The 27623-nt window shown below is 41.1% G+C and overlaps 1 protein-coding gene across 1 annotated transcript in view; it reads right to left on the reverse strand.

The window, feature by feature from the left end:
* Nucleotides 1-27623, reverse strand: part of CDHR1 (cadherin related family member 1) — a 563177-nt gene that overhangs the window by 329103 nt on the left and 206451 nt on the right. Inside the window, exons 3-5 of the mRNA XM_078641125.1 lie at nt 13893-14038; nt 9352-9402; nt 3573-3662 (exon numbers count right to left, since the gene is read on the reverse strand). Coding sequence (XP_078497251.1) covers nt 3573-3662; nt 9352-9402; nt 13893-14038 — 287 coding nt within the window. The remainder of the gene's footprint in view (nt 1-3572; nt 3663-9351; nt 9403-13892; nt 14039-27623) is intronic.

Genomic DNA, 27623 nt, shown 5'->3' on the forward strand with positions numbered 1-27623 from the left:
ACTGATGGGGATCTTTTTGAGAAAAGTGACAGGGAAAATTGGAAGGACTGTCCTAAACAGGGTGAAGGTCTGAAGCACTAATAGCAGTAGCTCTGCGGTAGACCCAATGTCGCTTTTGGGGAGGGTGAGTTGGAACTGCATGTTTGGAACAGGAGCCCTGTTGATTTACAATAATGCTCCCACTCTATTTTAAGAATTGGTCACGGGTCAAACATGAACCCAAGTGTATCTACTTATGGGATTTGAGTTTAAGGGATGGTGTGATTGGCTGCCACACTTTGAAGACAGCATACAAAGAAGAAGCACAACCTATGTTTTGCTTGTCTTTTGCATTGCAACAAGCTACATTTATATTACCCAATTGTGAAACTAAGTGGGCCAGTATTGGAAAAAGAGGTATTCAGCTCAGGCTGCAGGTCTGGTATGTTTGCCCACATGTAAACCTTGCAGTTAAACCCCTTAGAAAGTATGGTACCGGTCCTAAATATACAATGAAATACACCAAGAGAAGGGAGGACAAATCATGGGTTTAGTCATTTCTGTAGTATGATGACTGAAAACGTTATACTCAGTTAATTATATTTATTTCAGTGAGTAGGGTTGTGTTGCTAATCATATCAAAAGCTGCAGACAGGTCCTAAAGAACCAGGAAGGCATATGGCTTTCAGGAGCCCTTAGAAGGTGCCCCGCCATATTTAGAGATCCCTTTGTTGTGAAGTGAGTCACTGCCTCAGTGACCCCATACACAGCAATAACGTTTGTAACGTGGGCACCATGTTTAAAGAGAAAAGAAACTCCCAAAGCAGTACTTTGTTTATTTCTGATAAATATGACCCTGATGTTCATGGGGCGTTTTCCTGCACGTGCAGGCTTTCAATGTTTTCCATATCCATTTTGTCCATGCGTTGCATGGTGGACACAGGCAGAAAAAGTGAGTGACAGAAGTCCTGCCCTCAGAAGGGTTAGATAACCATTACAATGAACCAGCAGTTCTGTAAAGGAGACACAGCTGGGTCAAGTGTTGCCTCCAGCAGATCTAGCAGTGGCTCCACAGACGGTAACCCAGCTGTTTTCTCTGACTTTAAATAGAGTGAGGAAACTGTGGATTTACCATGGCAGGATGACAGCCATGATATTCCTTGGTAAAGTTTAAATAAGGCACCTTGCCATTTTATTGTGTATGAACTGGAGTACGTCTTACTGCTTCTGCTTAGGACCAAGAAAGTGCATCCATAAAGGAATAATTGAAGGGTCACAGGGTAGCTCATTTGGTCTCACAGTGAAAACAAATTTACATGAATACATATATTTCAGTGACTATAGCCACAAGAGTGATGTTGGAGAGCAGATAACATTTGGCAAGGTTTGAAGTATCTTGTGTAGGGACCCATAATTGTTAAAATTCCTGTGAGGCAATTCTTCAGTCGGAGGAAGGAGTTCGCTTTATAATGTATTTTTTGGTAAATTCCTTTTATTTTTCTACAACAACGACTTAGTCCATTAGAACCACATAACCGATACAGTATAGCCAGCTTCCCCACAGGATGCCCCAGCATGTACATTGACCTAGAACTGTACATCAAGTATGTCCCCCCCCCCATGAATTCGGCCAGAATAAATAGAGAAAGTAAGAGACAGAGACTTGATAGACGTTAAGGTCCCATAGCCAAGTCCTAGGTTAAGGAAGGTAAAAGTGTTCATTCCCGGGTCCTCAGCTACCAGTGTACTTGTTTGTCAGCCCCTGGATCAGTATACAGCCTCCTCAGCTATCGCGCAATAGTTCATGCCTCTCGGCCTCTCCCTAAATGGGGATGGGGGTGCATTTGCATCTCTGATGCTTGGCTATATTTTGTTTGGCTAACACACATCCTATGCCCATCAAGGTGCGCAGTTCCATGACCCCATCTCAACTGGAGCATACTCCAAGGATTGCCATTTTGGCATTTACTATATATTGTTATCTGGGGTTTTTTATGCAGCCATGGGAAGTGAAGGGAAGGGACTTAAAGGGAAGGGAAGGGAAGGGAGGGAAAGGGAAGGGAAGGGAAGGGAAGGGAAGGGAAGGGAAGGGAAGGGAAGGGAAGGGAAGGGAAGGGAAGGGAAGGGAAGGGAAGGGAAGGGTGAAAAGAAAGGGAATAGGTAAGGGAAATCGTAATGAAAAGGGTAAAGGTAAGAGTAAGGGGTAGGGGAAGGAAAAAGTGATGGGTAAAGGGAAGGGAAAGGGAAACGGAAAGGGAAAGGGAAAGGGGAAGGGAAAGGGAAAGTGGAAAGGGGAAGGGAAAAAGAAAAAGAACTGGAAGGGAAAGATAAAAGAGAAGGCACGCTTCTGGATGTTCACTCACCTTCTGCAAAGAGTGGAAAAGTTATCTTGCAAAATGGCTAAAGAGTTTGTCTTGTCACAGGCTGGAGTTAATCCATTACAAGAGGGGAAAGTGGACGGAAGACCCCCATTTCAGGCAGAGGTATAAGGGATGGAGCTTCTTCTCATAGTGCAGAAGCAAGGAATAGTTACTTGCTGCATGCACTTCATTTACACATGTAGAAATGCAGACTTTCCATATCCCTGTATGTGTTAATGGTCCTCAAGTGAGTACTCCTGAGAAACTGCCACATACTTCCCAGTAGTGATTATGACATTCTTTGAGACTTCCTAGAAAATCTGAAATATACAAACACTCAGGCATAAACATTTCAGTGTCATTCTTAGATTTCCCTTTCACAGTTTTGTGAATCAGGCCGGTAGGGAGCTGTCTCTGAAACAGTGAAAGAGCTTTGTGTCTTCTAACTCACCCTCATTCCATACTGATTTGATTGGTTATTTATTTGTCCTTCTTCGCTCTCTATCTGTACACTCTCCTATGGTTTACATCGCTGATGATGTCTCTGCCACATGCTCCACTTCTCATGTTGTTGCTGGCCTGTAAAACCCTTGCACACCATCCACTATGGGTTGGATCCACTTACTTGTCTTCCACCTTGCACGTTTTTGGATTTTCTATTGCTTATTTTGGGTTCTATCACTATATCTGTTCCACTATGTATAGCCCTGAGGAAGCCCCAGGCCAGATGGCCGATGTAAAGGGACGAAACATGTGTTGGCTATGAATGTTCACACTTGGCTACAAAATGCTACAAAATAAATTGGAATTGTTTCCAGGGAATAATTGATTTTTTCCACTTGTTCTGATACATTCACAAGTACTTCAACACTAATGAGGAAGGGGTTTCCCATTGTCATGAAGGAGAGAACCTCACTATATCAGCTCTATTACCAGAGGACCGCTGAGGCCTCGGTCCCTTTACCCTCTCCCCTTTGAACAGCATTGTAAATATGCCCCTATGTTTCTTTAAACAAAGGTTTTGAATGTTTTCTGGCTTACAGAAAGTAAACATTACTAACAATAGAAGGTTCAGAACATTTAAGAGAAATATTTGCTGTTTAAGTGCTTTGCTATGTGACATAATTTATTGACCATCGTCTTGTTTTAATTTGCCACAAAACATATTTCCAAACCATACAACAATATTAATTTTAGCCAGAATAATAAACCGCATTAAGGTGCTGCACTCACCTCCAGGACACTGACGATATAAGGTGTGTTGATGAACTCCGGGCTCTCGTCATTAGCATCCGTTACAAGAATTCTCACTTTTTCAGCAACCTGAAATGTAAACACAATGGCTGGAGACTGGGAGCAACTGGAACACAAGAGTAGACAAAACTATCAACTGCAACCTGCAACAGCCCAATGTTGACCTACCTATAGAGTGTATAATAAATTAACATAGTTATCCATTAAAATAAAGCAGCACATCCTATCGTTATTGATCGTTATTGATCTGAATTTTGGTTCGGCACATAGTTAACGTGCATTTTCACCATGCATTTTGCAATGCATAAAACAATGTTGCACTGAAGATCCAATTACTGGTGGCCCCGTATTTGGGATTGATAATATTGCACATAATATTACCAGCACTGGGAGTCATTAACACACCGCTACTGGCCATTACTAGTTTTGACATTTGGAACGGAGAAGAACATGCCGACATTAGCGTATCCGCATTGATGTCCACGTTTTACTCAAATTCTGACAGCTTCACCTGAAAAACACAATAGGCAGAATTTTGCCCGAAAATATTGCGGCCCCTGCAAACCTATTTCATCTGAAAAGTAGTTAGACAAACAAAAACTAGGCCTGGGCGGAGCCCACAGGGGAAACATCATTTACATTGCCATTACAACGTGGTCGTTACAACGACTGCGTTGTTTCATCGCAAACCATTACAACACAAGTAGTTACAACAACTTGCTGTAGGGTGCAGAAGGCATTGTATTTTAGATCCAACACCTTCCCTACTGTTGCACAGACTCGAGTTGGACTAGTAAATTATACTATTCCAACATCCAGCACCACCTACAGCAAGTCATTGTAATGACTTGCATTGTAATGGTATGCGATGTAGCAATGCGGTCGTTGTAACGACTGTGTTGTAATGGCATGCAATGTATCACATGCGTTGTATGTGGCCTATTCAGCTTGCAGAGTTCTGCTATACAGAATTCTGGGGAACGGGCAAAAAACTCCATGAGACTCTGTGGAATTCCGTAAGTGGGAGGAGCAGCTCAAGGCGCCCATTCGCGCTACGTTTTTAACGCTCTGCAATGTGACATACATTCTCACGCTCAAACTGCCCCACGAGGAGAAAATCTGCGGTCACTGGCGTTCTCTTGCACTCACTGTCTTCAGAAAAAAGGCACCAGGTGTTGCAGGTGCGGCCTAAAGCCATACTAGCGTTTAGTAAACCTTGCAGGTGCTTGCGGGATGTCTTGCTGGTGCTCGCAGGTGGCCGGCAAATCTCGCCAGCAATTGGCGAGTGCTTGGCAAGACTCGTTTCGCTAGTCCAACGTGTGCAAAAACCCAGCTCAAGGGCACCAACCGAAACGGAATTCTGCTATAAGGCGGTATGCGGAATTTATTGGGAACTCCGCATTTTCCATGGAGTTCTCGAGTTCCAAAAATGTGTTACTTTGTGGCAATTATAATATTATGTATGCCATTGTCTCTAACACACTTGTTATCCATTGCCAAGAAGTAGTATGGCTCATTGTCAGTAGAACAACTGAGTGCCTGCACACTTGCTAGCCATGTGCAACGCAACTGCTAAATGAAGGTTTGATGGCTTAAAATGTTTGCTTCCTAAATGCTGCTTAGAGAAAAGCTAGACACAATAAGAAAGATGGCATCCAATCTTGGGAATCTCTTTCTAAGACACTTGCTCACTTTCTCTCTTCATCCTATATATCCAGCTTGTGGACTTCTACACCATCAAATCCATGTAGCTCCACAACTTAGGGGACACTTTTCTAGCCTCAGGTTTCCGTAAATGTAATCTACCGTAGATGGAGAAGTGTGGCTCAGTGGTTAGAGGCGGCAGACCCGGAATCTGAGATTGACCGTGGACCAGGGTTCGATTCCCCGTCTCGGTGGGTCTCGGGCTCATAAATTCCACGGCCTCGACAATTCTCGCTCCGGTGCCTACTGGACTCACGGGGTCACACTCTGCGACTCTGGGCAATAGCTTGCTTAATCTCCACATCAGCCCCTCGCGGCGGGATGCCTGGCTTTCACCTTGTGGATACCCTGCCGGGGTTTCTCACAGGGGAATACCAGGACGGGTTCCCTAAGCAAGCGCGGAGATGCCCCAGGGTAAGTCCTGCGCTATTTAAGTTTCATACATTTACACATTTACTGAAGTCAAGTATAACACCATCATTTTTTAGTAATTACTGTCCAAAAGTGGTTTTTCGTCCTTGGGAAAAATGTAGTTTATCTAGTGGTTTGGAGACACTGAGGATCTGTTTTTAATGATTATTTTTTCATATCAAGCAATAATGAACAGCAAACAGTTAACACGTTTTGGCCTTTACAACACTAAAAATTCTTCACTTCTCAACAGGATGAAGGCAGCAATCAGACGCTCATAAAGTGCTTTCTCATTGCAGTTTGTTCCAGGGCTGGCTTTAGGGCACTGCGACTGGTGCGGCCGCACTGGGTGCTGACCTGTGGAGGGGGGCGCTGTGACCTCAAAGGGGGGCGCTGTGTTTAGATATATCTTATGATAGGAGAGATGAGGGGCAATTTTGCAGGTGGTAGGGAGAGAATCCGAGGAGGCGGTCCTTGGGGGCTCCAAAAGTGCTGTCGCACCGGGCACCACCAGCGGTAAAGCTGGCCCCAGTTTGTTGCAAAGGTATCTGCATTGTAACCTAAGGGCAGCAAAGTTAGATTCAAAGAGATCATGCCAATATTGTGCTTCCCCTAATTTTATAGTAAACATCATTGTTAGGTAAAGAGGCAGATGGTCCAGCTTTATTCTAAGTGAAGTGATAAAAGGTTGCTGAGGTCGAAAGGGTAATCACATTGAGGGATAAAGGTAATCCCCTGTGAGACAAGCAACCAGCCTCGATCAGAAGAGTGCCGACGTGACCTTTATTAATTGTAACTGTCCCTAGTAAAGAGGTTCACAAGCAAGGTCACAACACAGTGCTACATGTTACATTGATCAGATATTTATTTTAGACAGGTACAATTTAGAGCTTTTCTTGAATATAAGAATTAATGTTAAAATTATTTTGTGTAAAATTTGAAATAGAAGTACATTCACGCGTTCCATTTGTGGAATGACATGTTGCACGTGTTCCTATTTTTGAAGCAGAGCCTTATTGTCTGGACAATACATTTGATAATAGTTTTCCTTTGTGAATCAGCCCTATATATGTTGTCCTTGTGTTCCTCTACAAATTCCTCTTTTGCTAAGCCTAAAATAGGAAAGTCTTTGGATCTCATTTTACACTCCACTGTAAGGTCAATTGTGGTGCAAATGTGAGTTGCGCCCAAATCAGGATTTCTTCAAGCTGTGCAGGAGAAACTGCATATAAAGTAAATTTCCACTTTCAGACGCTAGGAAAAAACTGGTGAAATGTGAATGGGGAAAACTGTCCAGAAGAGGCAAAACATGCAGTAACTGCGATACAAAAGTGGCACCCCGGATGTTATGCCTCCATTGAGGCAAGAAAACTTGGAGTGATATGGGAACACTGCACCCTGTAAATAATGCATCGTGAGCTATCGACATTTGCCAGGTGTGCTATTACCCACCCACATAGGGTCTCATTTGTGAGGCCCCTTGTGCAGATGGAATGTCACAAAAAGTGAAATTCTGTGGCGCAGGAGCCTGCTCCATATTTACGAGGCAGCACTATACCACTTTTTTTAGCTTAATGATGCCTCTTAAATATCATCCCCTTTAACACAGTTTTTTGCATTAAAGGGGAGTGCAATTGGTGTTGCTAGGGGCGTTCCCAGCAACATTCATGGCTGATGGACACCGCCCCAAATTTACGAGAAATCACTAATCTGAGGCAGCACCAACAATGTATGCCTTCCCAGTTGGGCACGAGAAAAAACATCTTTATTTCTCTTCATTTTTCCTTATCTATGTGAATGCAGCACACATAGAAAGAGGAAAAAGCCATATGTGATTGTTTTTGTGCAGGAAGGTTTCCCTTTCTGCACATAAAAAATCATACCTGCAACAGGGGCACCCTTGCACCATGGTGGGGCACGGAAGCCTATTGTGCGCCGGCCCATGGGAAAAGGACAGGAATGCGCTGTAGCTGATAGATATGGCACATTCCTGCCCTTTTCTTTTGCCATAGGGCAGTGCTGCAGGAAGGCCTGCGGTGCTGCCCTACGGCAAAACTTCATAAATGAGGTCCAAAGTCCATAGCATGGAGAACGCAAGGCATTGTTGAAACTCATCTATTAAAAACTAGGAGTACAAATAGAAACATCCTCTCTGCTCCCTCTAAGTTTTGTGGAAGCACATGGGCTTCGGGGACGTAGCAGTCCATCTCGCCCGCCTAAAAACTTTTACCATAATTTCTTTTTAACTAGAATGCATCACTGAGAACCTTGTTGAGAGAATGTTGGAAAATGTGTTTCAATACGACAAATCAGTAATTGCATCACCAAATATTAGTGGTATTTCCGCAAATGAAGCTTTAAACTGAGAAAGTAATAACTTCAAAGGCAATTGAACAGATCAAGGTAAGTTTTTTAATGTAGATTTACTTGAGAATAGTTGTTGGCATGCTGCTGGTCTCTTTATGATTGGTTGGATATATAAAGTAATTTAGTACGGGTTAAGCATAAATTCACATTTTATTTATTTGAAAACGCAAATTAGAGTGGTCAAATTAGCTCACTGGCACTCACAATTCTACAAAGACATAGAAGACCAGGTGATTGCCCAGGATCAGACACTTGCAAGGAACTTTGGCAGTCAGGATTAGAAATGTGGGGGCATTTGTACAGGCCCCTATCGCCACGGAAACATCACTTTTTGTGACGCTGCCTTGGCAATAGGAGCCTTGCCTTATGTGCAAGGCAACGTTAAGCCACTTGACGTGGCTTAACGCTGCCTTGTACATAAGGCACCCTTTCAGGGGCGTGCAGTGGGTGTTGTGGTGGGCGTTCCATCACAACACTCATTGTATTTGATGCTGCCCCCTATGTACAAGGGTGGAGTACATAGGAGGACGAGCCAAAATTAAGAACAGGTAAATCCTGGTATTAAGTTGGCGAAACAAGAAGAAATGCATTATTTCTCCTCGTTTTTGCTTTTTCCATGTGTGCTGCCTTGTGCAATGGAAACATTAAAAAGCCATGGTTTGTTTATGTACAGGAAGGTGTCCCTCCCTGTACATAAACAAACCTTTTAAAAAAATGCCATTTTGTAACTTTCATGTGTGCTGCATGAAGCAGCACACATGAAAGTTACAAAATGGTATTTTAGGATTGTTTATGTGCAGGAAGGGGCACCTTCCTACACATAACCAATCTTCCCCTGCACGCAGACACCCTTGCACTCTGGTGCAAGGGTGCCTGTGTTGGCACTAAGTTGTTAAACTTAGCGCCATCGCAAGGGGAAACGCAAGGCTGCACCACATTCTTGTAAATATGGTGCAACCTTGCGTTTCCGAAGTGGCGGAGCGTGTCGTTAAGCCCAGGAGGCTAAACGACACGCTCCACCACTTCATTGTATATATCACCCGTGGTCTTCTAGTTGCAGGGCTGGCACTATAACAACTTGATCAAACTTACCCTTACATTGGAAATAAGGAACAACTTGAAAATTTGATTAGAATATGGTGTTTAGCATTAATGCATTATACACTCATATACCGACAACTGAAACGTGTATTTGTTGGTTTCACTCATTATGATGCTAATTTCCATTACACAATAATAAAAAAGACTGACCAACAAGAATAAAAAGGACACTTACTTTATTTATTCCGTCTGAAATGCTGACTGTCACCTCTATCACATCTTCTTTCTGCAGATTAACACAAGATTTGAGTTAGAGACAAGACTTCCTTGATCGAAGTAAGACACATCATTTCTGCTGTATCTGGTCTATTCCTCTTTTCTGTGACTCTTTCGACAGGTGTGTGTGTGTGTCTGTGTCTTCTTTTTCTCTTTCTCTAGCTAGTTTTGTGTGTGTGTGTATGTGTGTGTGTGTGTGTGCATGTCTGTCTGTTTGTGTATGTATGTGCTGGTCATACTACCTCTCCCAGAAATATTTAAATTGAACGCTCATAGATAAGTGACAGGTGGCCTCTGGCACTTTTCATATGAAACAACAGCTCTCTTTTGGCCTTGACAACTCAGGCGTCACCAGAGAAGCCATCCAGGAAGTCACTGGTCCGGTTTCAAGTGATAGCACCCTCAGATGGAGTGGGAAGTCCACAAAAAATGGTGTGGCACTCCTGCCTAATCCACAAAATTGATTTTTGAGAAGGGAGGCCCTTAATCCCCCCTTCTAGATTGGGATTCTTAATGGTTCCCTAAACCCATTTAAAGATTTGCAAAATGTATTCCAAATTGTTAAATGGGTTCAGTACATTTAAAAAAGGATTTTAGCTTTTTCTCTCTTTGTTTCCCGAAACACTAAATTCCTTTGTACATGAAGCCCTAGGTTTCCTTCCATTAGATACTATGACCCCTTTGCTGGAGGATCAATGAATCAGTGCTTCAGATAACTTTGCAGACCTGGCCCAGAGAAAAGATCAGTGAGCCTCATGTGCACGAAGAATTATTCCCCTCTCTAAGGGCCATTTATCTGTTTCTATTACAGAAAGAAGCTTCTGCCTGTTTGTTGGGTGATTTCCAGAATATAACGTAAATTATAACTGAATACTAGGATGAGAACCCCAAATACAGATATGATGAAAATGCTCCAGCTGCTTTGGTGAAGTACTTTTGCCAGATTGATCCCTGCGATGCCAGTGAGAATCTCTAGATTAATGAAGCAGTTCCCCAACGAAAGGGTAGTTAGTGGTGACGAGCGCTATCTCAGCAGTGGGCTGCCAGACTGCCTAAGCAAGTTAAAAACACCCTATAAGTCCCAGACTTAAGGGTTAGTAAAGTTTAGTAGGAAAGGAGCCCCATTATAAATTAATGGTGTTCCCACCAACCAAATCAACAATTCATTGGTAAAATGGCCTTTTTGAAGAGGCCTTCCAACATTGTTTTTCCTGCCTAGAAATGGCATGCCATTCCATGCTGGTCATGGCAGCCATGGGAATCAAAAAATCGAATTATCTAAACATCACTGTGAGTTATGTATACGTTCTTTCAACAGTCGCAAGGGAGGTAGCACAATCGAGTGGATGGATACAAGTGTATTTTCTTGACCACTCCCCTTTGGTCAAGGATCCAAGATACAGGAATCAAACTGGATGGAGGGGCAGTTGTCACACTTTGGTTTGCTCAAGTATTTATGGAATGGCTGACAGACTGCATTGACCTCACAGTATCCAAGATATCTCTGTGTTGTGATGGAAATGAGACTTTCGGGGTAGGTATAATTGCTTATTGGCGATGGATTGGGTAAATATTGCCTGTTTGGATGGAAACAAATTAGGTACCATGTCTCTGTAATGCTTTCACCCTGTTTATGATTGCAAAGAGTTCTGGTGTCTGTTGTTGGTTTGCAATACTATTTGAAACATCGAGGATGGAATAACAGTTGTATTGATTGGGGGATGGATACAAATTATTAGTGAATATGGCTTAAGTTGGGGCTTTAGGCCCATTTGTAGGTTTAGCAAAGGCACATGGGTTTGTAGCTCTTCAAGGACATCAGATTAAACTTAAGGTGCATAAACTGTCCTTTCCTTATTTTGATAGACCTCAAGTGCTCTGGGACAATAAGAAGGTCTCTGGGTTCCAGGCCAAGGCATCGGATTCCTATATTGCAGCATCTTTGTAATCAATTTTTGGCTTCATTCCCAGGAGCCTAGGGTTGAAACTGGAGTAGACATTCCGAGGAAAATGAGCTGGGAGACACACAATGTTATGTGTTCTGGCCCCTTTGCCTTTCATCTGGTTGGCTGGCATTTTCTTAAAAGCAGCATGTAAAATCCAATGAGGCTCTTGCCCTGGCCTATACAAAGTAGTGCATTCCTGCTCCTAGCATCACAGAAGTGCTTCCTCTAAAGGTCAATGCAGGACACATACTTTTAAAAAGGAGAATTGTACTTTCTTTGAAATGGAGACTCCTTCTGTCCCAGTATTTACCCATCGCTTTGGACCATAACCTGTGGCCTAAGAGGGTAGTACAGGCTAGTTTTAATGGTTGAATCTAATCAAGTAGAGCCCAAAATATCATCCTTCTCATATATTAAGTACCAACATATCATTAAGTGTCACATACATAGAGAAGTATATATTTTAATCTTAACTCCACGTCTACTTACCTTGACAATATGTTGGTGGTCTATATTGTAAAGCCGATAAAAATGCATGTTGATATTCTAACATTAAAATGATGGTACAGTACCCTTTAAACATGTAAGATTCCAACTCATGAAAAGTAAAACTTGGAGGAGGAAGAGATTTTTTTAAATTAGACACACAATCAGTAAGGAATGTCTATTACTTTGTTACCCCCATATATTATGAACAAGCATTCCACAAGGATCCGCACTGGTGATCTACAGAGGCTGTGACTCAATCTCCCAGCCACAGCCTCTCTGCTTTTCTTCAACGGCCCAGATGCTACAAGGGAAAAAGCAGTCATGTTTTATCTCATTGAGAAAGTTGAATTGCCTTCAGTCATGTAGGGACTAAAACAATACAAAAAAGGAAGATTTTCAGGAGCTAGCTGGTTAAGAGGACAAAATCTTGATGGGTGAGCCAGGACAGAAATGTGCTGCGGCATTGGCATGGTGAACTGGACTGTGGATGATGAACACGTGGCAGAAACATCACATTAAGGAATGCAATTTATGCCATCACATGCTGGGTATACGTGTGTGTCTGTGGCCTCTTCCATTTTGCATCTAGTGACTAGAGTGAGACCTTGTTCCACAATTCTCCATTTTGATGTGCTCCCACAAGGTCTGAGTGCTTTAGGAAATGACAGGATGTGCACCGAGTAGTCACCTAGCTGTTACTCCCTACAGCTCTCTTTTCAACTCTAGGCTTTGCAAAGGACTGTATTGATTAGGACTGGGTGGCTGTCAATGTAACCTTCTCAAGCAGAGTTGTGATAACACCGAAATCTTGAACATTCTGACATGGAGACAATGTTTTCATGACTGACACAGTGGCGAAGGATAACACAGCCAGAACCACTATTGCCCAAACACAAAGCCCAATGACCACACTTGCATGAATTTTATGGATGGCGGCCAGACACTACAGCCTACTATGCAGCCTGTACAAATGGGATACCCTACAGTCAGCAAATGTCAAGAGGCATGTAGAGGCACATAAAAGCACTAGGAGCCCATGGAAATGACATCCAGTAAAGTATCCCAAAATTTGGTCTTTGATGCAAAGTAACATTCAATTACATCATGCAACATTTCCATGTTAACTTATTGGAAGAAATGGAAATGCATAATGAGTGAAACAGAAGATGCTAATATGCTCCTTAAAAATGTGTTCTAAAACCTTGTAGAGAAATAACATAATGAGCCTGATTCATGAAAAAAAGTAGCAAATGTGCACCCATAGATTCATATCTATATGCAGGTGCATAATTATTATTGTTGGCATTCATCAATATTGCCAGTGGTATGCATGGAAAACTGCACCAGTTGCATGTTTCGAGACATACTACTGGCAATGTCAGATGTTCATCCCATGGGGTGCAAATAATTTTGCCCTAAGTTCTCCAAAGCTGAAAAGTCTGCATAGTGACAAAGAAGACCCTTGTACAAAAGCACATAATTTTTCCTCTTTTGGGGATTTTTTTTTCCTGTAGAGAAAGCCTTTGCCCTGCATTCCAACAAATGTCGGGGTGGCCTATTCCCCTTCTCACCCTGGAAGCAAGAATACATCTGCAACCATTTCCATGATGGGAAAGGTTTGGATTAGAGTCTGAAAATCCTCACAAACAAACATGTTTTCCAAAGATCAACTACAGATTGATCTGCACTGGTGGTGGAAATGTCTGCCCTCTTAAAACCATTTACGTCCACCAGAAATCCTTATATAGATTTCTCACAGATGTAGAAAAGATAAATTCATCCGCACATATATGTTAAAGACCAAATTTACCTTTGTGTAGAGGATCCACATGAATGAACATTCTTAGAGTTTGCATATAGATGTGTCTTTTCCTGTCTTGCAGCAGAGATTGAATTACAGTTAAAGGGTACTCATATATATATATATATATATATATATATATATATATATTTATATATATATATATATATATATATATATATATATATATATATATATATATATATATATATATATAATTATACACTGAATTCTACACACTTTATCACTGCAAGCATGATTTACCTCTCTATCCAGTTCTGCAACCAGTGTAATATTTCCAAGGACGGGGTGAACTGCAAAGTATTTCTTGGAGCCTGGTTTAAACGCTATGCCATACGTCACTGGATTTCTTTCCGGGTCAGTTCCATTTAGGGTGTATACATGCGTACCTAAGAGAAAACAGATGAAAGAATGGAAGAGGCTGCAGTGAGAAATTGTCAAGAATATCAAAGCATGTTGTGAGATCTTTAGTGCAACACTGCAAAAATCAGTCAATTGGTAGGGAGCATTACAGCTATGTAGGGTTCTGACTAACCATCGGATTTGTGGTGTCCTGAAAAGCGTGGCATAAATATTGATATTTCTGTCTTACAATTCACTGGGTAATTGAAAATTCCTCTGCAGTCCCTTATGGCATGTGGATTTCTGCCTTGATGTGGTAGTATTGAACTAATGGAATGCAAAAAGAAAGTCTTCGGCCATCGTTTTGCTGCCCTAGCAAGGTTGTTATCTGTGTTTAAGAAGCTGCTCTTTACCACCTCTGTTTAAAGCCTACAAAGAAATCGTAGTTCCTAAATACATTTTTGGTAGTCCTAGCTGGCCGTCAGCAATCAGTGTCCCTAGTGACCATATGGAAGGACCTATTTGGTGCAAAATTGTAGGTCTTATTAATTCAACGTCTCTGAAAGTCTTACAACCTGAGACTCCTTGACCTTTACCCCTGAGTTGACTTTACATTGAAATTTTTCTTAGTTGCTTGCTTCCAGTTCCACTTTTGTCTTATGAATTGTTACTGGCCCAAAAAAAAAAACGATAACCAATAAAGGGAAATACTATAGTCCCAAATCACAAAGATCATTTTCAGGTATTTACAATTATGTAATTATGTATTAAAATGCCTCCATGTAATCCTGACAGGTATTTACAAAACTGTGCCTCGCAGATGTAAGTTCATTACTAGCCTGTAACTTTCTGCCACAACTGCGTACAATTATGCAATAGTAAACGCCATGTAAAGGTTGAGCAGTGGGTGGATTTATGTATGGCTCGCTTTGAGAGATCTTGAACGCCCAACAATTTGTAAGCTTGTGGCCATTCTCTAAGTCCTGTCTAGCCATTTCCTTCCTTGGAAATTGTTGGAAATTTGCTCCAGCAAAGTATTGGAGTAAATCCCCTTCCAAGAGTGGATTGCAAATCCCCCAAACTTCAAAAGGGTGTAGGAAAATGTTCCCAATGTAGAAAATAACAAAAGGAAGTAAAGCATGCAATATTAAGGCTGTATTATGATTATATAAAGTGGAATGGTACCTTGCATACAATTTCACATTGGGAAAAGAGTGGCTCGTTAAAATGGTACATAACATTTCTAGTAGTGTTTACTGTTACAATGCTGTTTCCAAAAATGCAGTCAATCTGCACCCATTCTTAGTAGCAGTCGCATAGCAAAGGCACAACATGCTCTAATGCAAGTCAAGAAATTGCTCCTCCTCATAATTTGGTTTTATAATAAAAACGTGCACTAATTGGGGTAAAATGAGCCCCTCCATTACCTGGATTCAGTGCCACTGTACGTGCTGCCCTACTGATAGCTACCCCTCTGCTTTGGTTTAGTCTCACAGGTGCAGATATAAAAGTTTGTGTGTGAATTGGGCCTTCTGCATCTTTACAATTTTGCAATATTTGGCATGACGTTTCTGGGCCTCTCTGAGGCCACCATCCACCATAGATCACTACAATTTGTTTAAAGTTGGACATTTCTCTGTCAACCAACACTATTTCAACCTCATCCGACTTAATCAGTTTTCAGAAAATGCCATCTTACTTATTGCAATGTAATGTAAATTCCACCTTTGGCTTTTGCTTGTAGGAAAATGTACTAGATCGCAACAAAACAATTACACTGATTCGCATTCTATGTGGGCCCATACTTTAGGCCTGCTTTGCAAATGGAGGTTCTTACCTCACACAGACTTGTGCTGATTCTGCAGTTTTGCATTAACAAGTTTTCCTACGCTGCAGGTCACTTCCTCATATATATATTACCTACTGGCGGTTATAGTTAAGACCTATTATCCATAGGAAATCAGCAAAATTTTATTTGGAATAACTTTGGCACCGGTTGATGAATCTGCGTGAAATTTTCGAAACTTTTGGCCAGCTCCGGTCTGCTTCTATCCTTTCACAATGATTGACCAAGTGGGGTCCGAGAAAAAAGTGGGGTGCCAAAAAGTGTTTTCTCCATGCAGTTTCCCATAGGACCTTTAGCCGCAGCTACAGCCCGAACTGCTGAACGGACTTACACCAAATTTGGCAAAGAGGTAGTCCTTGGTTCAGACTCGTGCCTTTTGCTTATTTGGTGTAAATCTGTTCAGTAAGTTCCGAGAAAATTAAATTTAAAAGTACATATATATCTATGGGTGCGGTGGATCCGCGTACCGTGAGCGCACCATAAGCGCACCCTCCCGATTACGCGCTGAATGCTAATTGGCTGTCAAGTGGTAGTCAACATTCAAAACTAGAAACTGTTGGCAGCCATTTTATGCCTTGGTAGAAGCGAGGCTGAAGAAGTCTGCGAAATATGTGTGCAAAACACGAAAAGGGGGCAGGGTAGACACACCCTGACCCCCTAGGCCTGCTCAGGGGGTCCCACAAGGACCCCCAGGGCCCCCAAAAATATTGTTTGTTTTTTTTAATTGCGGGATGCCTGTCATTGCAAACTGCTTTCCTTTTTGGAAGAGAGAGCAGGTTAACCTGCTCTCCCGTCCAAATAGGAAAGCAGATTGCTTTTCCTCAGGGGGAGCAGCATGCTAGCAACTCTCCCTGAGGAAAAGCAATGCCGACTCCCGAAGGACGTGGGGAGCTTGCTGGGGACGTGGGGGCATTTGGGCTCCCCCCACGGTCCCCAACGTATTATATAAGCCCCGGGGGATGGGGTCCCTGGGGATAATAAAAATTACTAATGGGGGCTAATTTTTTTAATGGTAAAATTAGGAGTCGCACACCCTGCGTGGCGCTCAGTGGCGCCCCTGGTTTGCACGCATTGGATGCATGGCTTCTAACCCGTAGGGTGCGTGACTCCAGCACGTGTGATGCACGACTTGCACGCGTTGGCTGCACGACTTTAGCCCGGTTTGTGCGCAACTCCAAGCCAAAAAACAAATAATATTTTTTAGATATACATCAAGCTTATGTGTTTAGTTGTCAGGTGGCTCTAAAAAGAGCCCTTGTGTTTATTGAGAGATTTTAGTACCTACAAGTAAGTACTGATGCAGAATCTGAAGTTCAAGAGGAAGACTCTGTTCCCTTCTGTAAAATGTACACCATCTCTCCTATAGATGCCATGCATATTGAAACGCAGATTGTTGTGGCATATGGACCCCATTCTATAGTCTCGGAGAAAAGCAGAAACAGATTTATTCACATGTTTCCTAGCTTTCTCAATCTGTGGACAAAATTGATTGGACCAGTTCCATTTCTGCCTTTAGCATATGTAAGAATAGACAAAGGCAGTTTGGGGGAAAAGTGACATTGATTCTCCAAAGGTGTCCTTCATAAGCATTTCCAGACCTACCACAGTCAAAGTGCCTAGGTCATTGCCACCACAGTGCACAATTATGAGGTCAGGGTGTTGGAGATGCAAAAAGGATTTAAGTAATGGCATCAATTGGTGCCACTTTAACCCTCTCTGACCAATCCATTTAATGTCTACATTTGATAAACGTAGGTCTTTGTAAATTCCTTTCTGTTCTGCGAACCTTTGGCTCCAGAAAATATAGCTGTGTCCCACAATCCACATTCTAAGCATCTTGAAGGGAGATCTGGATGCACTCAGATGGTCTCTGTAAATGAAGTGGCAGTTTGAAAACTAAGATTGTTCTAAAATGGAGGATAACATGCAGTGTTGAAAAACAGAAAATAAATCATTGCTTGTTTGACAACATTCTACACTGAAAACAAGGGTGCATGTTTCTGTTTTTTAAAAGCATGATTCTTATTGGTTATCAAAAAGTGATTGAAAAGAACATTACATAGGATAAGCTGGTATATTGAGTAGTCAAGCACACTTGCTGATTGGATTACCAACATTGTGTGATGAACTTTTGACCTGTGTACCCAGTTAAGTGTTCCATGAACTGTTTCTATGGTAACAGGCAGAAGGCAGATTGGGGGTAGGGTTGCAATTGATCTCATTTGGAAAGGGTTAAAATCTGTAACTAATAGAAATGTGATGTTGCTTTTGAATTAACGAGGCAACCAATGTCATTTGATGTGAAGGTGTATATGTGTTCAAAACTAGAGGGAAACTGTGCCATTCTTTGGTTCTCTTGAGAGGTGTTCAAAACAGAGATTCTGTATAAGAAAATCTGCTGTGTGACTGATATACTTCTTATTCTACAAAACAATTTGAAAGGTGAGTTAATCATTTGTGAGGGAATGTATGGTGCATTTTGATTTTAATCAGACTAATGTGTTTGTCCTGCTAAAGTGCAGGGAATACTTTTTTTTCTCTGGAATTTTATTGTGAGTGTGTGTGCACTTAAAAAGCATTCTGAAATAAGAATTTGTGTATTTTATCTGCTTGGAGACTGATAACTATGCTGTTCTCATGTTTTGGTAGAATTATAAACCAGTTATTTTTTATTTATTTGCAAAAATGACTCAAGTTTCTACATTAAAATGCAGTACTCATTCTAGACTATGAAATGTGTTTTGGTAAAATGCAATGGATAGTGTTGGTTGTCTAGAGTGTCACAGTGAGTCTTGTGTGCATTTAGGAAATATACTGATAGAAGCACTCTATACTAATGAGTAGTAGAACATGTTGTGCAATGTGTAGAGTTACCTAAAGTCTTGTTGAGTGGTGAATGTGTTTTGGTAAAAAGTAAGGGATAGAGTTCCTTGAGTAGAATCACACAGTGAGTCTGTGCATTTAGGAATCACTCTGAGAGAAGCATTTTGGTAGTTCATGTATTTCCTGACATGTAATTGGTTAAAAACGTATTGTGTTCTCACATTTTGGTAGAATTTGAAAATAGTCATTGGTTATGTGTTTCGAAAATAAGTTTAGTATTAAAAGTAAAATTTAGTTCTGAAATATATGGAATGCATGCTTGATGTTTTTGCAGAAAAAAGGTACATGTAATCTTGCAGTGACACTACCCCCAGTATGAATTCCTACACTACCCAAACACCACTGCACTATTGTAAACCCTTAATCTACCTTCAGCATGACCACCTACACTACCTATTCACCACTTTACTACCCTAAACCTTGAATCTACCCTAGCACAACCCCCTACTCTACCCAAAACCCACTTTATGTCCTTGAACACTACCCTACCATGACCCCCTACACTACACAAACACCACTGCACTACCTTAAACCCTAAAACGCTATCCCTAGCATGATCCCCTACGGTACATAAACACCACTGCACTATGCTAGAACACTACCCCAGTATGACTCCCTATACTACCTAAACACCATTTCACTACTCTAAAGCTTACATCTATCACAGCAGGACCCCTTACACTACCCAAACAACACGATACTATCCTACGACCGTATTTATAAGATATATTGTTTTTTGTCTAGAATCACACAGTGAGTCTGTGTATTTAGGAATCACTCTGAGAGAATCATTTTAGTAATTCATGTGTTTCCCGACATGTAATTGGTTAAAAACGTATTGTGTTGGGAGGCGCGCGAAGCGGCGTTTCAACATGGCCGCACTCTAAAGAGCTCCGCAATGACGAGCGGCGCCCGTCACTGAAGGCTTCGTTATTCAGCAGCGTCCGGCTCCCAAAATGTCGGATTATGAAACCGGAAGCCACCCTCCTTACAATGGTATGCTTTTGGAGCATGTAATACAATTTTTGGGCTAAATATCTTCAGTTTTGCCCCCCGCTCGACAGCGGCCGTTTTTTTTTTCACAGCAACGTTTTCTTCCTCCTCAGAACCAATTTTGTGCTGCTTATAATTTTTTGGCCATTGCCCTACTGTTGTGAGGAATGAATCTTTACTACTTACTCACTGGAGACCCCTGTCTAGTGCAAATTTCAAATACCTCCTTCTTTCTCTGACTGATGGGCTGCTGGCTTTAGGCTCATACCTGCGCAATGGCTTCTGTGACTTCCAAGCGCGTTTCTCAAGCGCAATAATAACATGTTCTGTCCTAATTGACTCCTTCGTCCATTCTTTCATGCAGGGCTCGGTACCTCAGTGTATTCTACTGACCCCCAAGGCTTTTTCTGACATTTCTCAGGATTGCTTTTTTTCATTAACTTTCACTGCTTAGGCTCCCCGCCATTGCCCTCCTGGTTGGTGGTACTTCATATATCCTCATCGCTTTTATTGCCTGGTTTTTGTTCTGGAATATTTGTCTCTGAGTAAGATGGAGCCTGCACATGCTTCTAAGGCTCATGGTACTGCCTCTGCTTCATGTAAAGAATCCGCAGCCAATGCCAAGCGTCTCAAGAAAGACCCCCCATCTCCATCCAAGTCCCCGCTTCTTGTTACGCTGGAGGACATAATGGAGGAATTGCGTCTCATACGCCCTTTCATGACTGATACTGCTTCTACCCTTCAGAGGTTGGAAGATAAATGGTTTGGTCTGGACTTGAGACTAACTGATGTTGAGCAAAAGATCAGTGACGCCCAGGATGTTGTCTCCAAGCTTGATAGTCTTACCAAAGAAGTTGAACTGCTTAAAAAAACCTCTGAGGATTTGGAAAATCGAAATCGAAGCAACAACTTGCGCATTTAGGGTGTTCCGGAGGATTCTGAAGGGTCTGACCTCATCCAATTTTTGAAAACTCAGGTCCTTCCCATTACCGGCTTCCCTAAACATTTGGACATAAACATCCATAGGGCCCACCGTCTTGGTCCAAGGACTTCTTCCTCTGTCTCAAAACCTAGAGGTATCATTGCTTATTTCCTTCTTCACTCTGACCTTATGACTATCCTTCACTCTGCTAAACAGCATAAGCAGTTGCTTTGGTCTGGTCACAAAGTTTTCATCACTCAAGATGTTTCTAAACCCACGGCTACACGACGGAAGGAGTTTCTGGATTTGCGTCCTACGCTCTATGAACGCTCGTATGGCCTCATTCATCCCTGCTTCTTCAAAGTGACTTACAAGGAAAGATCTTTCAGCTTCGAAGATCCGGCGGACCTTCGGAAATTTATCCACACTCATAAAGAGGAATCCATGGAATTCAGCAAGCCCTAATTTTTACGTCCTTATGTCTGTTGGTTTTACATTGTGTGGTATCTTATCCTTTGTCGCAATGTCGCCCTCATTGCCTTCTGTTTTTCTCTTGTCTTCCAGGTCCCCTCCCCGTAGTTTATGTTGATCAACTCATATTTGTGCTGTTCCGATGTCTGTATTATGCCCTTCGTTTCGCTGCCCATCAGCTCCCATCTGTTTGGTAAGTTCCCTTCATTTGTCCTATTTGGTTACATGTGGTCCTTTGATCGTTCTGTTTTTTTTCTGTATCCCTTGTTCTTTCTTCATGTAACCATCTATTTGCCCTTCTCTTTGGCTCGTGCGGTTGTCTTGTTCTCGCTGCTCCCGTCCCCACTTCATTGTCTTTTTTGCTTCTGCCCTCATGGCTAAAGCCTTTTGGCTTTTTGTCAGCCTCTCTCTCTTATTCAATTTTTTGGGAGTCTTTCGCTCCCATCCCCCCTCTTTCTCTTTTTGTACCCCGTCCTCGTATCCTCCCTTTTTCCTACTTTTTTCCCCTCTTTGGTTCACTCATTTTTGTGTCCTTTGAGTCTTTCTCCTTTTACCTCTCTCTTCCAGGTAGTAATTCTTTACTTCTTCTGCTCTTCTCTTTTGTTTCTTCATTGGCACTCTTTACCATTGTAATTTTTTGCTTCTTTCTTTCTGTTTATTCATCCTCTTTTTTGTGGTGGCTATCTCTCTTCTCCATTCATTTTATTATGATGGTATGCATTTCCTTCTTATCCACTATCTATTTTAACTGTCTGTCCTTCACCTTCCTCTTCCCTAGCTGTTCTATGCCTTTTCTCTCACTTTCTTACCACCTCTTACTATGACAGGTCTTCGTATTATTTCCCGGAATGTTACGGGTCTTTGGAACCCTATTAAAAAACAATGTGTTTTCTCTCACGTTGCATGTTTGAAATGTCAAGTTGCTTTCTTGCAAGAAACGCATACCTCTATACAAGATTTATCATCCTTGCGTAAACAATGGGTCGGGGAAGCTTACTGCTCTCCGGCTGTCAATAACAAAAATGGTGTTGTCATTCTATTTCACAAATCGCTATCTGTTCAAATAGAAAATGAAATTCAGGACTCTAATGGTAGATGGTTGTTTTTAGAGACTGTTGTTAACAATGTTCATCTTTCTCTTTGTAATGTTTATGGCCCTAATGGTGTTGACCTAACATTTTGGAATGATTTTTCTTCCCTTCTTTCTTCCAATGTGGGTGATGACCTCATTGTTGGGGGTGACTGTAACCAATTAATGGATCCATTTTTGGACCGCAAATCTCAAGTACGATATGTCCCCAATAAAATGAAAAAATTGTTTCATAAGTCTATCTCCTCTAGAGGCCTCATTGATACTTGGAGATTGTCCCATCCTGACTCCCTAGAATTTCCTTTTTTCTCTCCAGCGCATGCTTCCCTCTCCAGAATTGATTATATTTTTCTTTCTCACCACGCATTTCAATTCATGACAAATTCTGAAATAGGCTCCATTCTCAATTCAGACCATGCTCCTGTCCTTTTTTATATGGACTATCTCTCCCCCATTCCAGTCTCTCGTCGCTGGCGTTTTAACAACTCACTATTGCTAGATCCACAATTCACTGACCACTTTACACATTTTATGAATGAGATTTTTCATAATAATTTAGACACTACTTCAGATTTCCACTTTCTTTGGGATGCTTTCAAGGCTGCTGCCCGTGGTAGTGTCATTGACTTAGTCTCCCGTAAAAAGAAGAAAGCCCTCTCTCAAGCCTCTCATTTTCTCAAACAAATTAAAGACCTCGATGCAGTTTAACAAGCACTCCTGGGATTCTGCTTCTAATCAGCTTCTCAAATTGAATGCTAAAATGTATGGAGGGCGTAATAAGGCTGGCAAATCGCTTGCGAACTATCTCAAAATTAAAAAGCAGAAATCCAAGATTGTTGCTATTAAAGATTCTCAGGGTTCTCTTCACACTTCGGATGCTAAGATTCTTGATTGCGTTGTTAATTATTACTCCTCCCTATACACACCAGAGTCCAACCCCTCTTCTGAGCAAACAAATTCTTTTTTTAGTTCTATCCCTAAACCAGCTGGTACTTTGGTTGGTCTTTCTTCCCTCGACGTTCCCATTTCAGAAAAAGAAATTCTAGCTGCACTTTCCCTTCTTCCTAGAAGATAAAACTCCCGGTCCGAACGGATTTACAGTGCGATTTTTTTCTTCATTTTAAAACAGTTCTAGTGCCACACTTATTTACTCTAATTCTGCATTTCCTTGCCTCGGGCGAATCTAGAGGTTCCTTTACATAAGCCATGCACTGCCTTTTTCCCAAAAAAGACAAAGATCCCTCTCTATGTAAAATTTACAGGCCAATTTCCCTCATAAATACTGATTGCAAAATGTATGCAAAAATGTTGGCAATACGTCTCAATTCCGTTATTCCTGATCTGGTTAACATTTATCAATCAGGCTCTGTTAAAGGCAGATCAATAACTGATAACTCGAGAACACTTTTAAATATTATCCACCTGGCTGCCAGGCTGGACTCCTCTATTGCTGCGATCACTCTTGACGCTGAAAAAGCTTTTGATCGTGCCAATTGGGATTTTATGTTTGGCGCACTTTGATGGCATGGTTTTAGCCCCAATATTCTCCGGTATATTCATTTACTTTTTTATTCTGACCCTAAAACTTCTAATTGTGTTAATGGTTCCCAATCTGATTACTTCTCCCTTCATAGAGGCACCAGGCAAGGTTGTCGTCTTTCCCCTCTCCTTTTTATCCTCGCATTGGAACCCATTTTGGACAAAATTAGAAGGTCTCCCTCTTACTCTGGTTTCGTTTATAAGGATGTTGATATCAAATTTACTGCTTACGCCGACAACATTTTACTTTATATTTCAAATCTTACCGCTTCTGTACCTGCTCTTTTCTCCTTACTTAATGAATATTCCTTGGTCTCGGGTTATAAATTAAATATTGACAAGTCAGAGGTTCTCCCCCTCAATAAATTCTGTCTTCCTTACATGTTCGAGGGGTCTGGCTTTGAATGGAACCCTAGATCTATTAAGTGTTTGGACATCCTTTATGCTAACACCATTAGAGAAACCATTAAAATTAATCATTCTGATATCCTTAAGAAACTCTCATCCCTCATAGAACGATGGTCCCCCCTTTTTCTCTCATGGTGGGGCCGTCTATCAACTATCAAAATGATGTTGCTTCCTATTGTTAATTTTTATCTTTCCATGCTCCCTATTTCTCTTCCTCATTACTTTTTTTAATCCATTATTAGCCTTCTTGTAAAATTTTTATGGAATAATCGTAATGCTAGGGTCTTGCTCCTTCGTCTTCAACAACCTAAAAACCTCGGGCGTCAATTTTCCTAATATTTCACGTTTTCATTCTGCATTTACTCTCAAACAAATATGGCCATTTCTTGCAGATCCCCTCTCTCCCGCTGCTAAGGCTTGGAGTTCCATAGAATCGGCCCAACTTGCTCCTTTCTCTTTCCTTACAGCAACCCGTTTATCTCAGCCTGCTTCAAGATTTCTTTCGCCCATATTTAAACATTTCAAAGCCCTTACTCTCTCACTTTTTCTCTCCATCTCACCTTCATCTGTGCACTCCGATTTGGTATAACAGATCCCTTAAGATTAATAACAAAGCACTTTTTTGGAAGGAATGAATTGATAAAGGAATTATTACTTATGATCATTTGCTCATCAACGATTCCTTAAGAACCTTTCAGGATCTGCATGACTCGTTCGGTATAACTACTAAACACTCTTCTCACTTTCACTCGCTCATTCACTCCTTATCCACCGTCATTTTACAGGACATTCCCTCCCCCTCTGCCAATCCTCAGCCCCCCCCTTTGCCAGACTTTACGAATCCCTTTAGAGCCTCAGCTATTTATAAACTACTATCACTCTCTCCCAATGATAGGCTCAAATCCAAATTGGAACTGCTGTGGGAACTGGAGTTAGGCCAAGAATTCTCATTACAAACTTGGGAGTCTATCTGGTCCAAGGTACACACTGTTTCTCGCTCAGCTAGTACTACACAGACTTTTTACTTTTTTTATAATAGGCTTTATTATACACCCTCTGATTTGTGTAGATTTGGTCTGTTGGATTCCAAGAAATGTTGGTCTTTTTCTTATGATAGCAGTGATTTGTTACATATATTTTTCATTGTCCCAAGGTTACAACACTCTGGTCTCGTATTTGGTCTACACTTAATATTATTTTATCCTCTGATGTTCCTTTTATTGTTGTTCATGTTTTTTGGGCGATCTGGCTCCCAGTTGGAATGTTCCGAGCCATGTCCGTAATTTTATTGATCTTTTTGTTGCAATTTCCTTTCAAATTATCACTACAAACTGGAAAGATACAAAACACCTTGCTTATACTGCCTGGTGGAATTTGCTGTGCCATCACCATAGACTTGATCGTGCTCATGCTACATCTGTGCCTTCATTAATCAAAAGAGATTTGTTATGGTCTCCCTTGACTGAGTACCTTTCTAGAAGTTCTCTTTGATTATTTTGTTGTGTTATCTTTTTAATCCTATTGGTTAGTTGCCAAGTCAGGTTTTATAAAACTTCTTTTTATTTTATTTTATTTTATTTTATTTTTGCTACCTCTTTCCCCTCCTCTCTCTGCTCTCTTCCCCTCTTTTGTAACACAAATTTCTTTTTAAAAAGCATTGTTTATTAGTATAATGATCTCCCCTTTACCGGGGTGTATGTTACTATTTTGTGTGTTTGCAATGATGTTTTACACTGTACAAATTTTTTCAATAAAGCTTTTTAAACTAAAAAAAAAAACTTATTGTGTTCTCACATTTTTGTAGAATTAAAAAATAGTCATTGGTTATCTGTTTCCAAAATGACTTTAGTATTAATAGTAAACTGCAGTTCTGAAATATATGGAATGCATGCTTGATGTTTTTGCAGACAAATAAGTACATGTAGTCTTGCAGTACACTACACCCAGTATGATTTCCTACACTACTTAAACACCACTGCACTACTGTAAACCCTTAATCTACCTCCAGCATGACCACCTTCACTACCTATTTACCATACCATACCACCCAGTAATAAATAAACATGCCCTTTCGGTTTCCTAAAACATAAGTAGTTATACATTTTCTTGTTTTCTGTTAGAAGTACAGAAATGTACTCCTACAATAAGAATTGGCCGAGCCATTAACTCTCTTTCTTATTTACAAGGTGAGGAAAAGGCATTCTGTATAGAATTTTGTTTTGCATGTAAATATAATCTCATCATACACACCACTTTGCGATGAAAAGGCGTTCTATAGGTTTTGCTGTGCGTGTTTGCACAGAACACTCATAGAAGAAGACATATCTCCAAATTTATCATAAATCATGAATCTGGACATGTTTGTAAATGCTGCACCATCCTCCAATTGTTGTAGCAAAGCACAACAAGGAGAATTGTTTTCACTTCTCCTCATTCTTTCACTTTCAATATATGCTACAATGCACAGTATATATTGAAGGAGAAAAATGCCTTTACTGATTGTTTTTTTGCAGGAAGGTGTCCCTTCCTGTACAAAAACAATCTCCACATGACACAATTATACTTGCACCATGGTGCAAGGGTGCCTGTGTCATCACATGGCTGCAGTTTAAGCAGCTGTGCAGAGGGAAGCACAGACCTGCAACATATCTATATACGTATGTTGCATCCCTGGGATTCGGAAGTACCACAGCATGCTGTAGTTAAACAGTTTACAGTGTCATGTTGCAGCACTTCCTTATAATTCTGCACCTATGCATTCACCACACAAATGTATTTTTTCAGTCAATTATGCACTACACATACATTCATCTAAACTTTCATACAGTAGCATACTAGTTTAGTACTTTCTTTAACCAGAGTAGTTAGTTCTGAAAATAACTTTTTTTTCCTTTTTGTTGTTTTGTATTTTTTTTGTGTTTTTTGAATGATTTTGTTGATTTTTTTGTTTTTTTAAACCTAGAAACAGAACAAACAGAACCAAAAACTATAAAGAGAAAAAAAAAAACTAACAATGGTGCTTGTCGATAGTCCGACAAACACGGTCCACCGATTGTTCGCCATAAGAGATGAGACGTCCGCATGTTACACAATTATTCCTGATTCGTGCCAACTGGGGACGTATATCTAGTGATGAACTAGAAGTTGAGGGTACTGTCCCAGATGTGATTGGTACAGCTGGTGGTGCAGGAGCATTTTGTCGTAGTCTTCTCATCTCCTCTCGTGCTAGGTTAACTGGATGGCATGGCTGCAAATAGTTTTTCATGCTCGCAGTCCCACATAAGTATTTTTTGTTGGGATTTCCTCTAGAGAGGACCGCTTTGCAGTTTCTGCATGATACTTTGGTTGCCTTGACCTTTTTTAGTCCAGGTGGGAATGTGAAAAACTTCCACACTATAGATGAATACCTCTCTGGAGGGGGAGGTTCTGGAACAAATTCCTGAGTGTTAGACTTTAGAATCTGATGAAGAAGCAGGATTT

This window comes from Lissotriton helveticus, chromosome 5_1, assembly GCF_964261635.1.
Source record: "Lissotriton helveticus chromosome 5_1, aLisHel1.1, whole genome shotgun sequence".
NCBI lineage: Eukaryota > Metazoa > Chordata > Amphibia > Caudata > Salamandridae > Lissotriton > Lissotriton helveticus.